The sequence below is a fragment of the Atractosteus spatula genome, chromosome 23 (genome assembly GCF_055471065.1).
Source record: "Atractosteus spatula isolate fAtrSpa1 chromosome 23, fAtrSpa1.hap1, whole genome shotgun sequence".
NCBI classification, from domain to species: Eukaryota; Metazoa; Chordata; class Actinopteri; order Semionotiformes; family Lepisosteidae; genus Atractosteus; species Atractosteus spatula.
The window spans coordinates 9,655,717-9,673,816 of NC_142728.1; the positions used below are offsets into that span (position 1 = coordinate 9,655,717).

General features: G+C 40.0%; 1 protein-coding gene across 1 annotated transcript; it reads left to right on the top strand.

Annotated features, from left to right (window-relative positions):
* The first annotated feature begins 1,707 nt into the window (after nucleotides 1-1,707).
* Nucleotides 1,708-9,040, top strand: LOC148816149 (uncharacterized). The gene is made up of 5 exons (XM_088904660.1): nucleotides 1,708-1,775; nucleotides 3,510-3,683; nucleotides 5,550-5,786; nucleotides 8,054-8,219; nucleotides 8,261-9,040. The coding sequence occupies exons 1-5, from the start codon at nucleotides 1,708-1,710 to the stop codon at nucleotides 9,038-9,040; spliced, it is 1,425 nt and encodes a 474-aa protein (XP_088760786.1).
* Nucleotides 9,041-18,100: the final 9,060 nt, after the last annotated feature.

An 18,100-nucleotide genomic window follows, 5' to 3' on the forward strand; every position in this document is an offset into this window, starting at 1 on the left:
ATTTGGCCCATCTAGAACTTTGATAGTTATAGTCATGTTTTTTATAGTTTTAACTAATTGATCCAAGAATTTCATTCAGGCTTTTTGTGAAAGTTGCCTGGCTATACTGTAGTTAACAAAAACATGAAACAGTAGATGGTTCCAAACTCACACAAAGCTTTACATTAAGAATTGCCTCTTGTCCTTGGATTGAAATGCACTTTCACATAGTTCCTGATTGTAAATGTATCTGGTTGCTTTTTTTGGACTGATTCCAGAGCAGCAATATATTTCTATCATGCTGTAACAAAATGGTAAACATTATTATAAATATGGTTTTACTAGTGCACTATAGAATTTTTACATTTATATTTTAATTTTAAATTTTATCCTTTTAACTATATGTCCTAACATTTTGTCTTTTTATTGCTTCCCCCACATTTGTCTAGAAATGTAAATGATGTGTCCTCCTAAATATATATGTACATATACATATACAGTATACAGTATAAAAACCTGTTTTTACTAAATGAGCATTTGTTCATCAAAAGGCAAACAAAGACACTTATTTTAAGTTTTACAGTGCTTATTAAAATATGCGAAGTGCACTCAATTTAATGTGTCTCATGGGGCAATTCATCAACATTTTTCACAGTATCTTATAATGATAATAATTTAATATTTTTTGAACACGATAACAGTTCACAAATCATGCTTGCAATATTGTCTAGAGTTAATAAATAAAACCACTGAAAATTTCTGTGACTGGATTTAAAATGAAAAAATCCTCTGCTCTGCACAGGAGGATAATCAGCATAGTATATAACAATGAATGATGATAAATCCTGACAATCTATTTTAGTCCATGGGTTACATTGAAAAAATCCTATATTTATTATAATGGTATATTATAGCAGTTGCCATAGCCCTTTATTATGCTAAATGACAATCAAAATGATCATGGTAAAACATAGTTATGGTTTATCAAAGTTCATTCTTGTTAATTACTTAACTGACAAACCAATGTTTTGAAGATAAATTGCCTGTATATTTTTTCACCTGAACTAACTCATAAGGCAACAGCCACATCTACTCAAGTTTCACGAGGAATGACAGCAGCCGAAAGCTTGGGAGAAATTAGAATCGTTTATTGGGATGTGGAGATTTGGCGTAACCCGCTTGGCTGAGGGCCAACCTCCCGGCCGTTGGACGGGGAGGATAGGACCCCCATGCTACCAATTGGGTAGCTGCAAAGGTGGAGAGGGGGTGGAGGAGGGATGCAGAAAACGAACTAGGAAGAGGAGAGGGTGACGTTTGATATATATGGAGACCGGTTGCTTACGTCAGGATTAGTGAGAATTGCAGCAGCTGTGTCGAATGAGTGCGGCTGCCTTCATTCCTCCCGAACTTTCATTAAAAACTCCATTTCACGAGGAATGACAGCATCCGAAAGCTTGGGAGAAATTAGAATCGTTTATTGGGATGTGGAGATTTGGTGTAACTGGCTGAGGGCCAACCTCCTGGCCGTTGGACGGGGAGGATAGGACCCCCAAAAGAACCAAGCGGGATCCCCAGTCACCGGTGCAGAAAAAACAAAAACAAAAGATTATTGGACTAATTCAGCCGAGGAGAGAAAGTGCCTGCTTGAGGATACCAGGGTTAGTTTTAATGTATGCATGGTAAGCCTTGGAGGATCGACGGCGGAGTTGCTTGATGAGATACTCGGGTATGCCTTGGCAAGCGGCGGAGGATGCAGCCCCTGATCTAAAGGAGTGCCCGGAGAATTGTTCAGGAGGGTATCACGATACGGCCCTTCTCGTTTAGGAACAGAGGGGCAGTAGGCAAAGCTCCGGCAGAGGTGCAAAGACGTGCGTAATGGGATAGAGGCTCGTAAGGGCTTATGTAGGAACAGAGTTTGAAATAATAGATGGGAGTGGCGGATGCGAGTTGGTCGGTTTTGCTTTTCTTGAGATAGAAGGTCAGTGTCTCGGAAGATAAGATGGAGATGTGAGATAAGCAGGGTTGAGAAGAAGGATCAAAGGATGTGGAAGCAGCGGTAATTTCGGAGCACCTTAGGAAGATGAAGAAGGCTAACAAGAATAAAGATTCAAGAATGCGGTCGACCCAGGGTGAGTGGTAACCCGACCTGAGAATGTAGATGCAGGATTCAAGGATGTCTGAGGTAAGTGGTGTGCGTTGGTTTGGAAGTGGTTTTTCAAGCCGCTGAAAGCCTTTAAGAAGGAGAGTAATTTGAGGTTGGATAAGGGATGGACAGATCGTGCCGAAAAGGAGTTTATGGAAGAAGTGGATGCCACACAGGTATACTTTGGTGGTGGATGCTCGTACCTTGAGTGAGTTTCTACAATAGCAAACGAAGGATGATACGGTGAGAATGTCGAAAGAAGGGAATTTTATGTTCGCGGAGAGGTGGAAGGATTGGAAGCCCTTCCAGGCAGTCCAGTAAGAATTGAGAGTTCGAGGGGCAATCCCTAAGAGGATAGTTTGCTGGGCCGGCTGGAGATAGTGATGGAAAGGAGGATTCAGAGGAACGTGAGTTCCGAATAGGGAGGTACTGTGCGCGGGTTCGGTCTTGCATTTGGTGCCAAGTTCCTGAATTTCTGACATTGAAAGCGAGAGAGAGAGTCAGCCATCTCATTAAGGTGGCCTGGAATGTGAGCAGCTACGAGGATGAATTTATGTGTGAGAGAAATTCATTTAAGGCGGCGGAGGAATTTCACGATAGATTGGGATGAAGACCTTCCTTTGTTGATTATATGAACTACTGCATAGATGGCCGAATGGATGAGGACGGATTTTTGTTTCCAATTGTGGCCCCAAAGAGAAGCGGCAACGACAATTGGAAATATTTCTAACAAGGCCGATGACTGGTTGGCAAGAGGGATTGAAGAGAATTCAGGAGGCCAAACCGACTGAGGGGGCTGCGTCTGTGAAAAGCTGGATATCCTCGGTGTCAGAGAGGAGGTCATCGTAGAAGAGAGATATGCCATTCCAGTTGGCCAAGAGAAGCTGCCAAAGCATGAGCTCGGATTTGCAGTCGGCTGAAAGGCTTACATGGTGGTAAAGAGAGGGCACGGAAGAGGTGAGGCGAGGTCGAGAAGGTAGACCTACCTTGAGGAATGAAGGTAGACCTCTCCTTGAGGAGAGAGAAGTTCCCTCTTTGTGCAAAATTTGGCGGAAGAGTAGATAGAGATATACATCTGGATCCTGTCGATCTTGTTGCGAGGCAGGGAGGCGGAGAAATTGATGGAATTGAGGGTGATCCCGAGGAATTGGATTGGATTATATGAGAGGGGCCAGTTGTTTTGTCCGTGGCAAGAGGTACCCCTAGTTTCCTAAAAATGGAAATAAGTGTGGAGGAGGCTCTTGCAGGTGGGGTGTGAGGAAAGTCTATGGTTAGGAAATCGTCAAGAAGGTGGACGAGAAAAAGAAGCTTATAGTTATTCAAGGGGATCCGGCAGAGAGCTTCTGCTAAGGTACCAAAAATTTTTGGGCTACTCCTACGTCCGAAGGTTCGACTGCGAAGAACTTGTTCCGCCAATGAACTCTGAAAAGGTGCCAGAAGTCTGGGTCAGGAGGCATAACTTTAACGGCACTGGAGATGTCGGCCTTAGCGAGCCAGGCACCCGAACGGACCGCTATACCGATGGGATTGATGCCGTATGCAGGGAATGGGGGAGAGTCAAGTGGGCCGATCATGAAACCATTCTCGACTTCGGATGCTAGCAAAGAATCAACGGACTGGGGATCAGCGGTGGCAGATTGCAAATTTTTGCAAAAGACGGAGGAAGAAGGAAGTGTGCACGGGCCTGGTGAGAATCCAAAGAAAAGGCCGTCGAGTAAAATGTGGGTGGAAGAGGGGTCGGGGTGACGGAGCAGGTCGGAAGCAAGAGCGGGGATGTCGATTGGGGTAGACAGAAAAGCCAGTAGTCTTTTGGGAATGATGAAGGTGGAGCGAGCATGGAAGGGCCGGCGGGGGCAGGTAGAGCGAGCATGAGCTTCGCCGCAGAAGCTGCAAATGTGAAGGAAGCAAAGAAGGGGAGAGGTACGTGTCGAGGAATTGAAGATGTTGGAAATTTGTTGGCCTCTGATCATCACGATTGGGCGACCGCGAACGTCTTTGGACTGGGAAGGTTTGAAGAAGACCTGGCTGGAGAATAGATGCTGTGGGGGAGAAGGGGCGGAGTCAGGGTTGAGCTTGCGGATGGTATCTGGGCAAAGATTTGATGAATGTGTCCAAGAGGAACAGAAGTCGCAGGAAAGAGCTCGGACGCCGGTGAAAGTGCGGCAGTAAAGCTCAATGTCGAGGGCTCCCCAGTAGGTGCGCTGGTTTCGTTGGAGTAGGCAGGCAGCGGCCTTGGCCGAGAACTGCTTATGGTAATCGTAGAACAGGGAACCCTCGAAAAGGACAGATAGATCGGGGATGCTGTGCATGTAATCGTCGAGTTCCTGACGATGTTCGGGAAAGGCGGAGCACGTGATGTCGCGGAAAATGCTGAAAGCCAAGCAGAAGTTGGAAATTCGAAGGACTGAAGCAGAGTGAGGGTCAGAAGATTTGAGAGTAACGGAAATAGAGCCGCAGTCGACTGTTCTAGAATCGGAGTTGTAAGTTGAGGAAGAGAGAAGGTGAGCTAGATTGGCGTCCGCACCTCATAGAATTTGTTGCCGGAGTGAAAAGGGAATGGGAAGAGGACTAAACTTTAGTGTGTTAGGAGGAGCTGGGAGAGGAACGGCTGTTCGGAGAGGAAAGTCCTTAGTAAAGGGGAGATTGGAATCCAGGGCCGAAGGCATGGGATGACGGATGCCGTGTCGGACACCGGGGAAGGGAGAAGATGAGGAGGGAAGAAGAGCAGAAAGCAGATTGTGGTAGGAGGGGTTAGACGGATCTGGGGCCTGAAGCTCGGTGGCTTGGGATATGGAAGCCGAAGACTGTTGAGGAGGAATTGAAGCAGGGGCGAAGGCTGCGTGAAGGACTGAGGAGGCTGCTGAGTCGTCTTGGACACCAGGGGGTGGGGGAGGGTAAGGGCCGCCTGCTGGCTGAGCTGGGGGTCGTTTACTAGCTGGCCTTTGGGACGTGGAGACAGCAGCAGGGGCCGAAAGAAAAGAAACCGGGGCCGAAGGCACCAAGCTGGCGGAGCTTGAGCCGTGTTGGACGCCGGAAGTAGAGGCAGAAATTAGATTAAGCAGAGAAGAGGGGTGGGGGAGGGGCGTGAGCCTGGGGCCTTAGACTCGGCAGCAAGGAGTTTAGGGAAGGAGGCTGGGTGGAAGAAGCTAGGTGCAGTTGTTCAGCAGAGGTATGGATTGCTTGGGGAAGAGACACAGACACGGATATATCAGGACAAGACAAGACAGAAGACGTGACAGGCAGAGGCGTGGGCGGCCTCGGGGTCCTCACGTTGGGATGAGTGGCGGCGGCGCGGGTGATGTCATCAGAGGGCGCCGGGGGAAGCTGTGGAGCTGACGTTTCCTTTGTGTAGACTATGGTTAAGAACAGGGAAAACAGAGCTTTTTTTGGAAGCGTTTCTTTTGAAATGGATGCCGTGTTTTCGAAGTATCCTCTGGAGGCTTGCTACGGTCCAGTTGGAAATCACGAGAGATGATCCAGGAGAAGGGGGAGCCAATGTGCGTGAAACGCGGTGGCAGGGACATCCTCGAGAGAAGCGGAGGTTATTTGGAGACTTTGCCGTGGAGGAACGGGAAGGCTGGGTTTGTAATGAGAGAGAGACTACAACGGCAGAACGCAATCTTCGGCGAGGAGTTGGATCTTGTGAGGACTGGCTGAGACAGAGGTGAGGGGAGCAGTGGGGGGAGGACTGGACGAGAGGGGTAGGAGAGTCTCCTGCGCTGCAGAAAAGGTCTTCATCGGAGCGGCGGGTTTGTAGATCCATGAGAAGGGAGCACAGATTAGAGCTAGGCGAAAACGAACCATGCAGAAAACGAACGAGGAAGAGGAGAGGGTGACGTTTGATATATATGGAGACCGGTTGCTTACGTCAGGATTAGTGAGAATTGCAGCAGCTGTGTTGAATGAGTGCGGCTGCCTTCATTCCTCCCAAACTTTCATTAAAAACTCCATTTATGACAGGAAAATCCTACAAGACTTAAGATTCTGAACACAACTATAGATCCTTAGTGAAGATAGCATGAAAAACAATTTAAATTAAAAACCTAAAGTATTGCCTTTAAAGCATAAAAAATAAATGTCATACTGAAATGTATCATTACCCATCAAGCCAGATATAGCCACAAACCACCAACAAAATAGAATCCAACACTTCTTAAGAAAGATTCCAAAACCAATGATATCTGGATCCCGAGATATGAATGAAAACAACAGAAACAGAATTAAAGTGCAACAGTATCTACTTTGGTCTCACCTATGACATAGGTTAGAAAGTTACTCAAAGGGACAGCAAGTAATCTAGTACAATGCTTTCTTCTGTACAATTTTTTGTACATTTTTTTCTGTACAGGCAACTGTGAGGATTAGAGCAATCCAAAAAGATAATAGCGTGATCCAAACCAAAAGACATCATCTCCCAAAGAAAAAAGCCAAAGAATTTCAAAACAATTTACAATGAGAGAGTTAGGCTGAATGTGACTTTCTTGCATGGGCTATGTTTTATTTTGCATCGTACTTTAATTTTCCAAACTACACTATGTCATTATTACTCTGCCGTTTGAGGCAGCAAACTGCAAAACCTTATTTCTGCTTGCTGTTGTTCTATCAATTATTACAGGATATCATGCAATCCATTCTCCTGTCCCATAAAAACAGTTTTAATGAAAAATGCTCAAACCACGGAACAAAAATTCACACCAGAAATAATATTAATAAAACATAATTATTATGGTTTCATACAGCATGGAAAAAAAAGCAAATTTAGACTAAGGCTGTATGGATTGGAAATTATTGTTGTTCTTCTCCTCTTTTCTCTTGCACAGGCAATATGATATTTTAAGAAAGTGGATGGATAACTCTGACAACTACAATCTTCCGTACTGTCTTCTCAGGTGTGATAGTCGAGGTGGTTTCAGTTGGTAAACAACTGAAGATTTTATAATGGAAAATATATAATTGTCTATTGCAAATTTGAAAACAAAAATGTAAATGAATCTTTGTTGTGAGTCTTTATTCAAATATAGTAAAAGAACTAAAATATTTTAACATTGATGAAACACTTTATCATGACATTTTCTGTCAACTATTCAAAGATGTCATTAGGCTGTAAGAAAACATTACTTTAGCTAGAAATTTAATAGACCCAAAGTCTAACACATACATGAAACAATTAAAATACTGTAAATGTCAAGTTCCTCAGTGTATATTTATTACCTGAAAGGTAACAATAATGAGAATTCAGATTTCTTCAAGCAGTAAAATATACATTGACACAAAATGGTCTCAAAGTGAGCTGGACTGCTTTATCCTTTTTGTTTCCTCAACTGCTTCCAATGTCAAAAGTTTTAGTGAGATGTTAAGTTGGCTTGCACCCTTATAATAAGATCATTCCTTATTAGTGAAAACTGATTTCTATGCTTCTGTCATGACAATTGCCCCTGGAGTACAAATATATATACTGATGGAAAAAAGAAACACAACACCACCTTCTCCACACTCTGGCCACCTCCGTGGAACAGGCTAAAGAGTGACTCATCTGTGAAGAGGGCCTGATGCCACTGCTGATGAGTCCATCGCAGCCTCTGTTTGGCCCAAGCCAGTCGGGTGTGACGTCTAGGAGGTGTAAGCAGAGGGCCTCTGACAGGTCGCCTTGCTCTAAGGCCAGCAGCATGGAGCCTCACTGTCCTGTCAGTGATTCGGGTATTGTGTCTGCCAGAAGTTTCAGCAGCAGTGCGGGTGGCAGATCTGAAACGATCTCTCAGATGGACCAGTCTGATGTGTTGGTCCTGCTCTGGTGTGGTCACTCAAGGGGGATCGGATCTTGGACGGTCATCTGTCCTGCTGGTCTGCTGAAACCTTCTCTGCAGTCTGGACACAGTGGAGCAGCTTACTCCATAGTGTGGCAATGCTGGCACATGACATGCCTACCTGCAGCATGCCAATGGCCCTCTTCTTTGCTTATGGTGACATTCGAGGCATTATGGAATGCACAGAAAGGCCGGCAAAATCCTATCACCACCTCCTAGCGGTGCCGGCTGGATACAATGACTTGTTGGAACTAACGGTGAAGGTCTCAGATGGCAGGCGGAGCGACACGCAGGTTGGAGTATTCTCGGTCGCATCTAATGGCAATGATCGCTGCTCTACGCCGACGATGTCTTCTTGGTGGATGAAGAACGCCAAGAGCTCCAACACCAAATGCAGAGATGGAAGATCCGACTGGATGAGCATGGAATGCGGCTGAACACCAAGAAGACCGAGTACATGGAGTACGGCCCTCAAACGGATGGAACTATCAGCATCAACGGTGAAGACCTCAAGAAAGTGACGCAGTTTAAATACCTCGGCTCCATCAGCAGCAGCGACGGCAACACCCTCCCAGACGCCAGGGCCCGAGTGAACACGGCGTGGATGAAGTGGCACCAGGTCACCAGCGTTCTCTGCGATCGCCGGATGCCAATCCGACTCAAAGCCAAAGTTTACAAGACCGTTGTCTGTCCTGTCGCCCTGCATGGATCGGAATGCTGGCCAGCAACTTCCAGGCATGAGCAGACCCTCTATGTCATGGAAATGAGGATGATCCGGTGGTGTCTCGGCCTAACAAGATTTGACCACGTCCTCAATGACGATGTCTGTCGACTCATGGGAGTGGCACCAATAACGGAGAAGATGCGAGAAGGAAGACTGCGAAGGTATGGACATGTGATGAGAAGTGGCGAGCACACGGTGGCACGGACAGCGATGCGACTGAGCCCGCCGGGTCGACTGCCGCGAGGGTGGCCCAAGAAGCGGTGGATGGATCGGATCACTGAAGACATGCGGAAAGTGAACGTTGCCCCGGAGGACACCTATGACCGCACCAAATGGAGACGGGCATGCCGACAAGTGGACCCTGCCGATGCGGGATTAACGCTAGGATGAAGAAAAAAAAATGGAATGCACAGAAAACTGACTAAGTGGGGCCTTTCTTGCAGTGAGCTAAGCTTTGAATTGAATTGAGGCCTTTTTAAAGGTGACCTTATCAGGCATTGTTCCACCTGGACCTCGTTGGGTAAAAGTGCACCTAACAAGCTTTGTGTGATTCGCAAGTTGCAATGCCTCACTGCAAAAGCTGTATTGCTGGCTTAAAACAAATAGACAACTTTTTGTGAAAGTACATAAGCTATAACTATTGTATTCTCATTCCAGAAAATTTTGTATTTCTTTCTTCCATCAGTATATAAAACTCTATAATGGTCCTTCTACCACACTGTTAATAGGCCTTAAGGTAGAGAGGCAGTTTCTGTTGGGTTGCATGACAGAGGTTAATGCAGAATTTCTGGTCTATACCTGTGTTTACTCTTTTAACTGCATAATTACTTCTAATAATTCATTTGTGTGTGTAATTTCATACAGCATACAGTATATTTCTTTTCTGTTGACTTAAGTTGTTTATGTTTGTTTTTCTTCTGTCCCAATGCTTTCCCTATAAGTCTCTCTTTGCATTTTATTTGCAATTTCTATTGTTGCTACAGATCCTCAGCTACAGTATGTGCTTGTCACCAGCCAAGTGACAAGGTTTGGCTTAAACGAAAAAAAAAAACCTCCTAAAACAGCAGTCTTCAAATGCAAACAAAACTGGATTTATTGCCTTCAAACAGTGATATAAAAAAAACTCACAGGAGCACCTCTCAGCCCACCTTCCCTCCAAGACAACTTCCCTCTACTGAGCTTTCCCAGTCCCTTTTATAGCTCCTTCTTTCCAAGGGCCACCCTCTCTTAAAGGGACTTGCTCATACTGTATCTTTTAAAAGAGGTGGACAATTTTTAAACAAATAAAGTTCTTAATACAACTCCAGAATAACTTATAAACTTTAACAAAGTAATGTGATGGTTTTTATATATTTAAACAAAAAAACATCAATTATTTATAGATGGCCTACCAATAACCAATCCCTTTAAGATCAACAGTTTTTTTAGTATTGCTGATGTGGCAGTGTGGGAAACTACAAACAGAAAGGTGACTGGTGGCCATTTTGCCCATCACAACACCGTACTCCAATGGGGAACACTGCAGTGATTTAAGGGAAAAAAGGGTAAGTATTATTCACACTTCATACAGATGCAGCTATTCAAAATGCACGGTACAACCCCTTACCTCACGCAATTACCCGCAGTGCACCGTGCTGTACTGCGGTACATGATTTGGCTGGCCAAAATGAATGACAGGGGCACTCGTGGTGCATTGGTCGCTAGTGAAACTATTTAATCATTTAATCTCTTTACTGTGCATGTTTTAATCTGCTTAGTATTGAATATTTGTATGGAATTTTACAACTAAAGGGAAATTTTAGTAGCTGAGCATAAAACGAAGAGGAGCATAATACATCTGAAGGCCATAAACGATATTAATTTAGGAACATAAACATATTATGTAAACTGTATATGGCTGGTATTGGTAGTTTAAATAAAAAATACACACCAGTATTCTACTTTCTTCCTAAACATTTTAACTACATGTTACATGTGGTTATTTTGGAAATGTTTTTACATGCTCCTTCTGACTATATTTAGTTTATATATTTTGTAAAAAGTTATAATGTTTTAACCTTTTCTGCAAATACTCTCATTATCACAGTAAACAAAAGCATACTTTTTAGAATTTGATTAATAGGGAATATAGTATGGTATTGCATATCTAAAGAAATGAATGTGAAAGGCATGGTGAATCGGAGCTTCTCAAAACTTACTTTGTATGATTAGAAACGAATACGTGATTACTTGTTACTATTACTATTACTTGTAGTGCTCTGCATACCATCATATAGTCATGTACAGTAAAATCCATCATGTATCCCTTGGATATGCTTCCTTGGCTCCTTCTTTTTTTTAGCAGAAGGTAAAATCTGGTTTAGAGTCCTGTTCTCTGCTGTTTGAAGATAAATTCCTTAAGGTGATTACAGCTCAATGTCAAAGAGAATCCAGAGATTGTCAGACAGAGAATCTTCTGGGTAAGTCATACAATACTCTAGACTTTGTGTAAGCTACTTCCCTATGGTATAGAAAGAAAATACTAACAGAACTGACAGCTGAAACTTAGATGGGACCATGAGACCTCTTACAGCACAGGAAATGGGCAGCATTGTTGCAAAATCTGTAACATGTTCCTCATGTTCTGTTCTTATAGATCATACTTTGAGAACTTCTGCATATGCAGATGGTAATAATTAACAATCAGCAAAGGGGAAAAAGCTCATTTGGTGTGCCAAATATTCTAAAATTATGCTCAGCAGTACTTTTTGTGCTGGCTGCCCAGGAGCTGAAGTTAAAGACATCTGAACCAATATTTTGGACTATGTAGGCATTTTATATCTTCTTTTTAACACATTGTATTCTTCTATGTAATTATTATTGAAAATAAACAAAACACAAAGTCACTGTTCCCACTATTCCTAAAGATAAATAGAAAAAAAGTTGGAACATTTTCAGTACCCTTTTTAGTCATTTTAGGGAATGATTGCTTTCAGTAGAATCCTCAGTACATTAAAAGAAATCTTTGTCTTACATCACAATTGTTTATTGGTTTTAAAAGTAAAAACATTTCTTACTTTCTCAAATAAACTTCTACCTACCAGCCCACAAAATTAAGCATTCAGTTCCTTGAAAGCCTAATTTTGTTTTTTAATCATCTTCCACAGCCGAAACGTTGTGTTTCCTTTCTTTTCTTTTCAGCATGGAATAAACCCATTACCTGTACCAATATACTATACTTTCCAGAACAAAATCTATTCAACAACATTACCCTACTCAGAGCCATGCTAGGGAAAGGAATGCTGTGTAAACATTGAATTCAGACATTAGAGAGGAGTTCCGGATTTCACACCAAGCAATTTAATGAAAAACATTAAACAATATCCATCCAAAGTTCACTAATAAATTCAAAAGTGCTGTCCATTAAAAGAGACAAAGTCAATAAATTTATCAAAGTACAGTATAGTATACTTGTGTTTGGTATTGTACTTTATAGTTGTACAGTATCATGAATTTAAGAACATTTCCAACTAAAAAATTAAAATTTATCTGAAATAATGTTCTAAAGTAACACATTTTAGATTTAACCCATAACTAGTTCTGTTTTCAATGTTATGATACATAAATATGGGAAATGATTTTGTTGTTAAGAAATATTAGTCAATATATCAATATTACTAGAAAATACTAGCCAAATACATGCTATTTTGGGTAATATTTTTCATTATTCAGAAATGTTAAAATACTTAAAAACAAAACAAATACTGATTAATTGGCATTGCTACTGTACAGTATTTCACCTCCCACATGCTTACTGTATGTGCCCAGTGATGTTTTATCCAGGCTTGTGCAACCAGCATCCAGCAGAAATTCAAGAACAAATATTTTATTTACCAAATTATCATGCTGTACTTCTTTTCACAAAGGGTTATGGGAGTATGGAACAAGTTAGTCAGCCATGTTACTGAACTGATACTTTGGCTTCCTTTTAGAAATGGCTGGATGTAATTTTTGGGTCAAGAAGGAACTACAAAATGAGCTAGATGGGTTGAATGACCTCCTCTTCTTTGTAACTATTCTTATGTTCTTATGATTAACTGATGGAACGTTTCTAGACAATATGTTTCAAATCCACAAACATAACTGTCTCATATAAAATAATTCTATGTTATGGTAAGTATGAGCAAGTGATGCAGGAACAGACAGAATTGCAAGCCTGCATACCTACACAAATTAAAATGTGGCTTTCTGAAACTGTTTCCTTTCAGTTAGCCAGACATTCCATACTGTGGAATTTATTAATTCCAAACTCAAACCCAGGAATCAGAGGGGTTTACTTAAACTCCATATGGAGACCACATGTGCATTACCTGCACTGTTGAATAAACATCTGTCAACTACCCTTTTAGGATCCTGAACTCAGTACTACTGCCCCCCAAAAGAAAATAAATGACTTCAGCTTTCTGTGTCTCCTAGTAAGAACTATGAGAGGGTTAAAATTCTATAGACTTCTGCAATGGATTTACACCCTAATATCACTCCGTAAACCACTGGTGATTGAGGTTCCCCAGGGACTTTAAACATATTCCAGGGCTAATGCATCAAATCCTGTTCCTTCATGAGTCAAGTAACTTTCTTTACTCCACAGCCCCTTCTGAGCATCTGCAGGTCTATCTATTTTTTACATATAATCTGACAGGAGTTCTTTGCTGTCTCTGATACATCGATCAAGAACTATGTTTCACTTCAAGCTACTGCTTTTTTATTCACAAGACCAAGTGAGGTCAAGGGAGATAATTCTCATAATGAAATGGTTTTACTTTCAGAGAGGACCAGTTTAAACATATTATACCACATTGGGTTTCCATTATAATCATGATATACTGTATGTCAGATGACTACAGTATGTCCGGTGTAGTTCGTCTGCATAGTGACTCTGGTACCTCTAAAGGAACTGCTAGATCTTTTTTATTGTTATCTTTGCCTGAATGAAAATTCACTCCTAACCACCTTTTTATATTATATTAAACCTATATTATATTATTTCTCACATAGGAGGGCCATTTAAATAGTATATAGTACATAGTATAAAATAAATAGAAATGGGACATGTTATATTGCACATTTTAAGGTATTCTGTCTTTTAAAAGAAATATAAAACTATAAAAAGAATTTAAATGAAACATTGCACATGTACCATAAGAATAATTCTAAATGCAAACCTTTGGCTTGTGGTCCTGAATAAATCAAGTCTGCACTTTTGTGAAGAAAGGATAAAACTGAATGAAAGTAATTTATGACACCCAAAATTTCAATTGAGAAGCTATGGGGAGAAATCTACAGAATAGGAAAGGGGTAGGAGGTAGGGGGCAGGCAATAATGAAAGGAGTCATAATTTTCACTACTTTCTTTCACCTAATGCAGGCAGAACAGCTTGTCAAACTGCCTTGAATAGCATAACCTGACTTACTGCCTTGTCATTCACAGGATAAAAATGGGACTACAGACAATGAGAGTAGAAAGATACATTCTCAGGATGAAGGTGACAAAGCAAAATCTGGACAAAATTTTGGTTTCTTTTTCCAGTGGTTGCTGAGGAAATTACAGACCATCTTCATATGAAAAGAACAACAGAGTTAAGAATATTTTTTTTATTTTGTAAGGAATGTATTGTATTGTATTGCAGTGTATTCTCAAATGTTCTTATAGAGAACATGAAAAAAGGCTGGAAAACAGTGACAATAAGTCAGGAAAGTGGAAGTCAAAACTGCATATACAATAAAGGTACACTCTTTACATAAACCAGTTCTGAAAATTCTATATATGATATACACATGCTAATCAAGTGAAAACAGGCGAATTCGGTGCTACCTAAAATGTTATTTTGCTGTTTAGAACTCTAGCTCACTGGTTTCATAAAATGTACAATGTACAATGCCCTTACCAAATCTGCCTTTTAAGATTAAAAGTAACAAAAAGGAATATTTTGTCATTTATCGAATATACAAAAATTGCATGCTAATTTTGAGAGCAGAGACTATGTTTTCAATTTGCCAGCAACTTGTTAAGAAAAAATGGGATTCAATTGGAAGGAATAGTCATTTCCAACCGGTTAGTTCAGAGACCAAAAAAATAAACTTTCATCTCTGCAAAGTTAAGATTTAATAAATTACAGGCCAAACCAAACATTTTTACACCTAAGATTAAACAGAAAAATACATAGATGCTATTGTGTTTTGCATACCAGAGCTGATTCCATGCTTGGATCTCAATCTTGAGATACTTAGATGTTCAAAACATTCATTTATAAAGAAGACAGTATGTAAATATAAATTTAATGAGAGAATACCCTTATTTCTAAATCAGAGAGGCTCACCTATTAGGTATCACCTATTTGGTTTGAAATATTTATCAGGTTTACAAAATGCACAGTGTTGTTTCACTGTAATATAAATATAAACATATAGACATAATGTCCCTCTTTCTTTCTCTTTCTTAGTGTGCTAAGAAAAAAGCAACAAGGGCCTAATAATGTAATAATCTGTGCAGAAAAAGCTTAGAATTGTTATGCTGTCTAAACTGAGCAATTGAATTGAAACTTGAAAGACATTAGATTCCCAATGTGAAAGATCTTAAATATTTTTAAACAACAATTGACAAATATATACAGTTTCACTTTTTCACAAGATAGACCTAAATTGTCATCTCTATTTTAGACTCTGGGTGCCAATGGGGTGATTTTTAACTGAATAAAAAGGACTAAGGATAAAAGAGTGGAATGTCAGGTTGTTTGTTAATCCACAATTTATCATGTTAATCCAAAATTCAAAGTGTAAAAGACCAACTTAAATATTGTTTGGTAACATTTAAACACATTTCTAGAAACATCAGCAATTATCTTACTTGATGTTCTTTCAGGGTGTTTTCTGCTCACCAGTAAAAAAAAGGAAAACATAAACATTTTCCTCTTCTAATACATACACTGTACAGATCTGTATATACAAAGTGTACAGTGTTTTTTTCCCTATAATAGTATAGTACTTGCCATTATGATACTTGGGTAGGCAGTGTCAACTTGTTCAAGTAGGTAGCTGTGTCAGCATGCTTAGGATGCAAAGGAACAAGTAAAGGTTTATTCCATGCTGAAATGAGAAGAATATTATATTTTACCACAGGATGGTTACTATATGTAACAGCTGATAACACAAAAATATTATTTTATGCTTTTTAAAAGTCTTTTAATCCCATTGGGCAAGTCTTTTGGCATAAAGGGTGGGGTTGATGCTTGTTTGGGTTATGTGGATTGGGTGTTTGGAGGTATATCTGTGACATATTTTGATTCTAATGATAATGCTACTGTATATTAGTGCTATGGTTCATACCTATTAATGGCTGAGGTTACATTTAGAGGGTAAAGACTCAAAGTATAAACAATGCCAGGAAACTGCATTTTTTAAGAAGATAATCCACCCTTGAAGTTGCTCAGTACTAACTCTGAATGAGAATGCTGAATGAGTCTCAGTATTGTAACCATTTCTCTTCTTTATCTGTGTTCACAGTAAAGAAATGAGAAGTTGGAATGTGCTGTGAAAATTACAACCAGTTTAGTATTTCAAAACATTTCTGTAAAAAATACTGAATACTGTTTTAATTTAAGAAGAATAAAGGCAGACAAATTCCATAGCTTTAGGGACTTCAAGGGCATAAATAATTAAGACTGCACATATGGAAAATATTTTTAAAAAGCTATAAATGTTAACCATATAAGATGTGTTGAAATACCACAATGTTTTTCAGTACTCACTGAAAAAAATTTATATTTACCATTTTTTCAAGTTTTGTTTTAAACCCCAATTCCTCTTTTGAATTGATTGAAGTAAAACTATATACAGTAGTTTCTGAATGAAACATGTATTGAGTGAAGAAATCTATTTTCTGCTTCTCATTGAACTTTAGTACTTTAATTAGCAGTCATTCAAATAATACCGACTTAAAGCAGAGCATCTAAGAAAATTTTGTCTGAAAATTAATTCTGGCACAAACTTCCTACTAGAACTACTAGAAAAATAGGGAAGTTGTTGGTAAATCAAGGATTCAGAAGATAGACTTGTGAATGGTACAAATTGTACATACTGAGCACATTGTCTGCACAGCATATAAGACTCTGCTATTCAGACAACATTCAATTCAACAGCAACCTAAAACATATGCATGAGACCACAAATGTTTAATGACACTTATTGACTTCAAAGTCGTCATAATTGTCAGCATCACGTAAAAGATAAATTAAGGTTACAGCTTGTAAAAAACTTATATTGCTTGATCTTTTCTAAGTCATTGAAATGTTTTGCAGATGACTTAAAGAGGAGTGAGCTTGTTTGTAATAAAATCTAACACATATTTTCCATTATTCAATACCCAATCCAATCTTCAGATCTGCATTTACCTAATCCTTCTTATGTGTTCTCTGGAGACTGCCAAGTTTATCTGATTATGACTTATTTGGCTGGGCCACTCTTGGAGGATCCCTCTCTCCCCCTTAAGCACTAACTTTTGTTTGGAAAGACATACCACTGCTCTTAGCTCATCTTGCTTGCAGCCATGTTTAATTTACAAGCACTCGGGACTCCCACCTGCATTTTGGTACTGGGTCAGACTACAGATTTTGGCTACTGATTTGTACAGCAATTTAAGTATTCCAAATGTGAAGAAACAAACTTTGGCTTTCTTGATGAGTACACTGTATTTTCTGTCTGAAAAAAATGTGAACTTTAAAAATACACGTTTCCCATTTCTTCTAGGTCAAAACAGAACATGAAAAAAATGATATTTTTTTCATGTTATGTTTTGATTACTTTTCTAGCTTATGTCCCCCCTTTCAGCTTGCAAAAGAAAATTTCAATACATTAAAAAAATGTTGACTTTTTTGTAGGCAAGGCAAATAATGCCCGATTTGAAAAAAATGTGCCTCTTGGATTACTGACAATTTAAACCAATTAAAATTAAAACTCTGGAGATTCTGATCACACTAAATGATTGAGAATGTATTATTTTGTGCATAATTTTTATTTAAAAATGAAATGTTGCCTCTAAGTAAAATCCAACATGTCCAAAGTGGAAAGAATTTTGTTCTGGATGCGGTATAAATAGAAGAAATTAAGCAGCAGTCATTCCCTCATTTCCCTGTCTGGTATACTACCTTCTGTTTTTCCCATCTCGTCTGCATAGCATTACAAAGAAAGACATGACTGTAAAGATGACTGCTGGGAGCAGGCAGTAGTGTATAGTCTGTGAGAGAGAATTGGTTTGTGTCAACTTTTCTACATTCCTGGCAAGTGACCAAACTCTCAGACAAAGGGGAGTTATCTGTGCCCACTACAATGAAACCACACATGGTGAATATTTCACTGCAGCAACAACTTCAGCGTGCTATCACTTTTCTCTGGGTGTGTTTTTTTTACGACCCAGTTA

Bases quoted from the DNA above. Each gene is read 5' to 3' on its own strand.
- LOC148816149 (XM_088904660.1), top strand. From the start codon at position 1,708: ATGCCTTGGCAAGCGGCGGAGGATGCAGCCCCTGATCTAAAGGAGTGC. The intron at 1,776-3,509 runs GTATCACGATAC...CTACGTCCGAAG, and splicing joins CCGGAGAATTGTTCAGGAGG to GTTCGACTGCGAAGAACTTG. The intron at 8,220-8,260 runs GTTGGAGTATTC...CAATGATCGCTG, and splicing joins GCAGGCGGAGCGACACGCAG to CTCTACGCCGACGATGTCTT.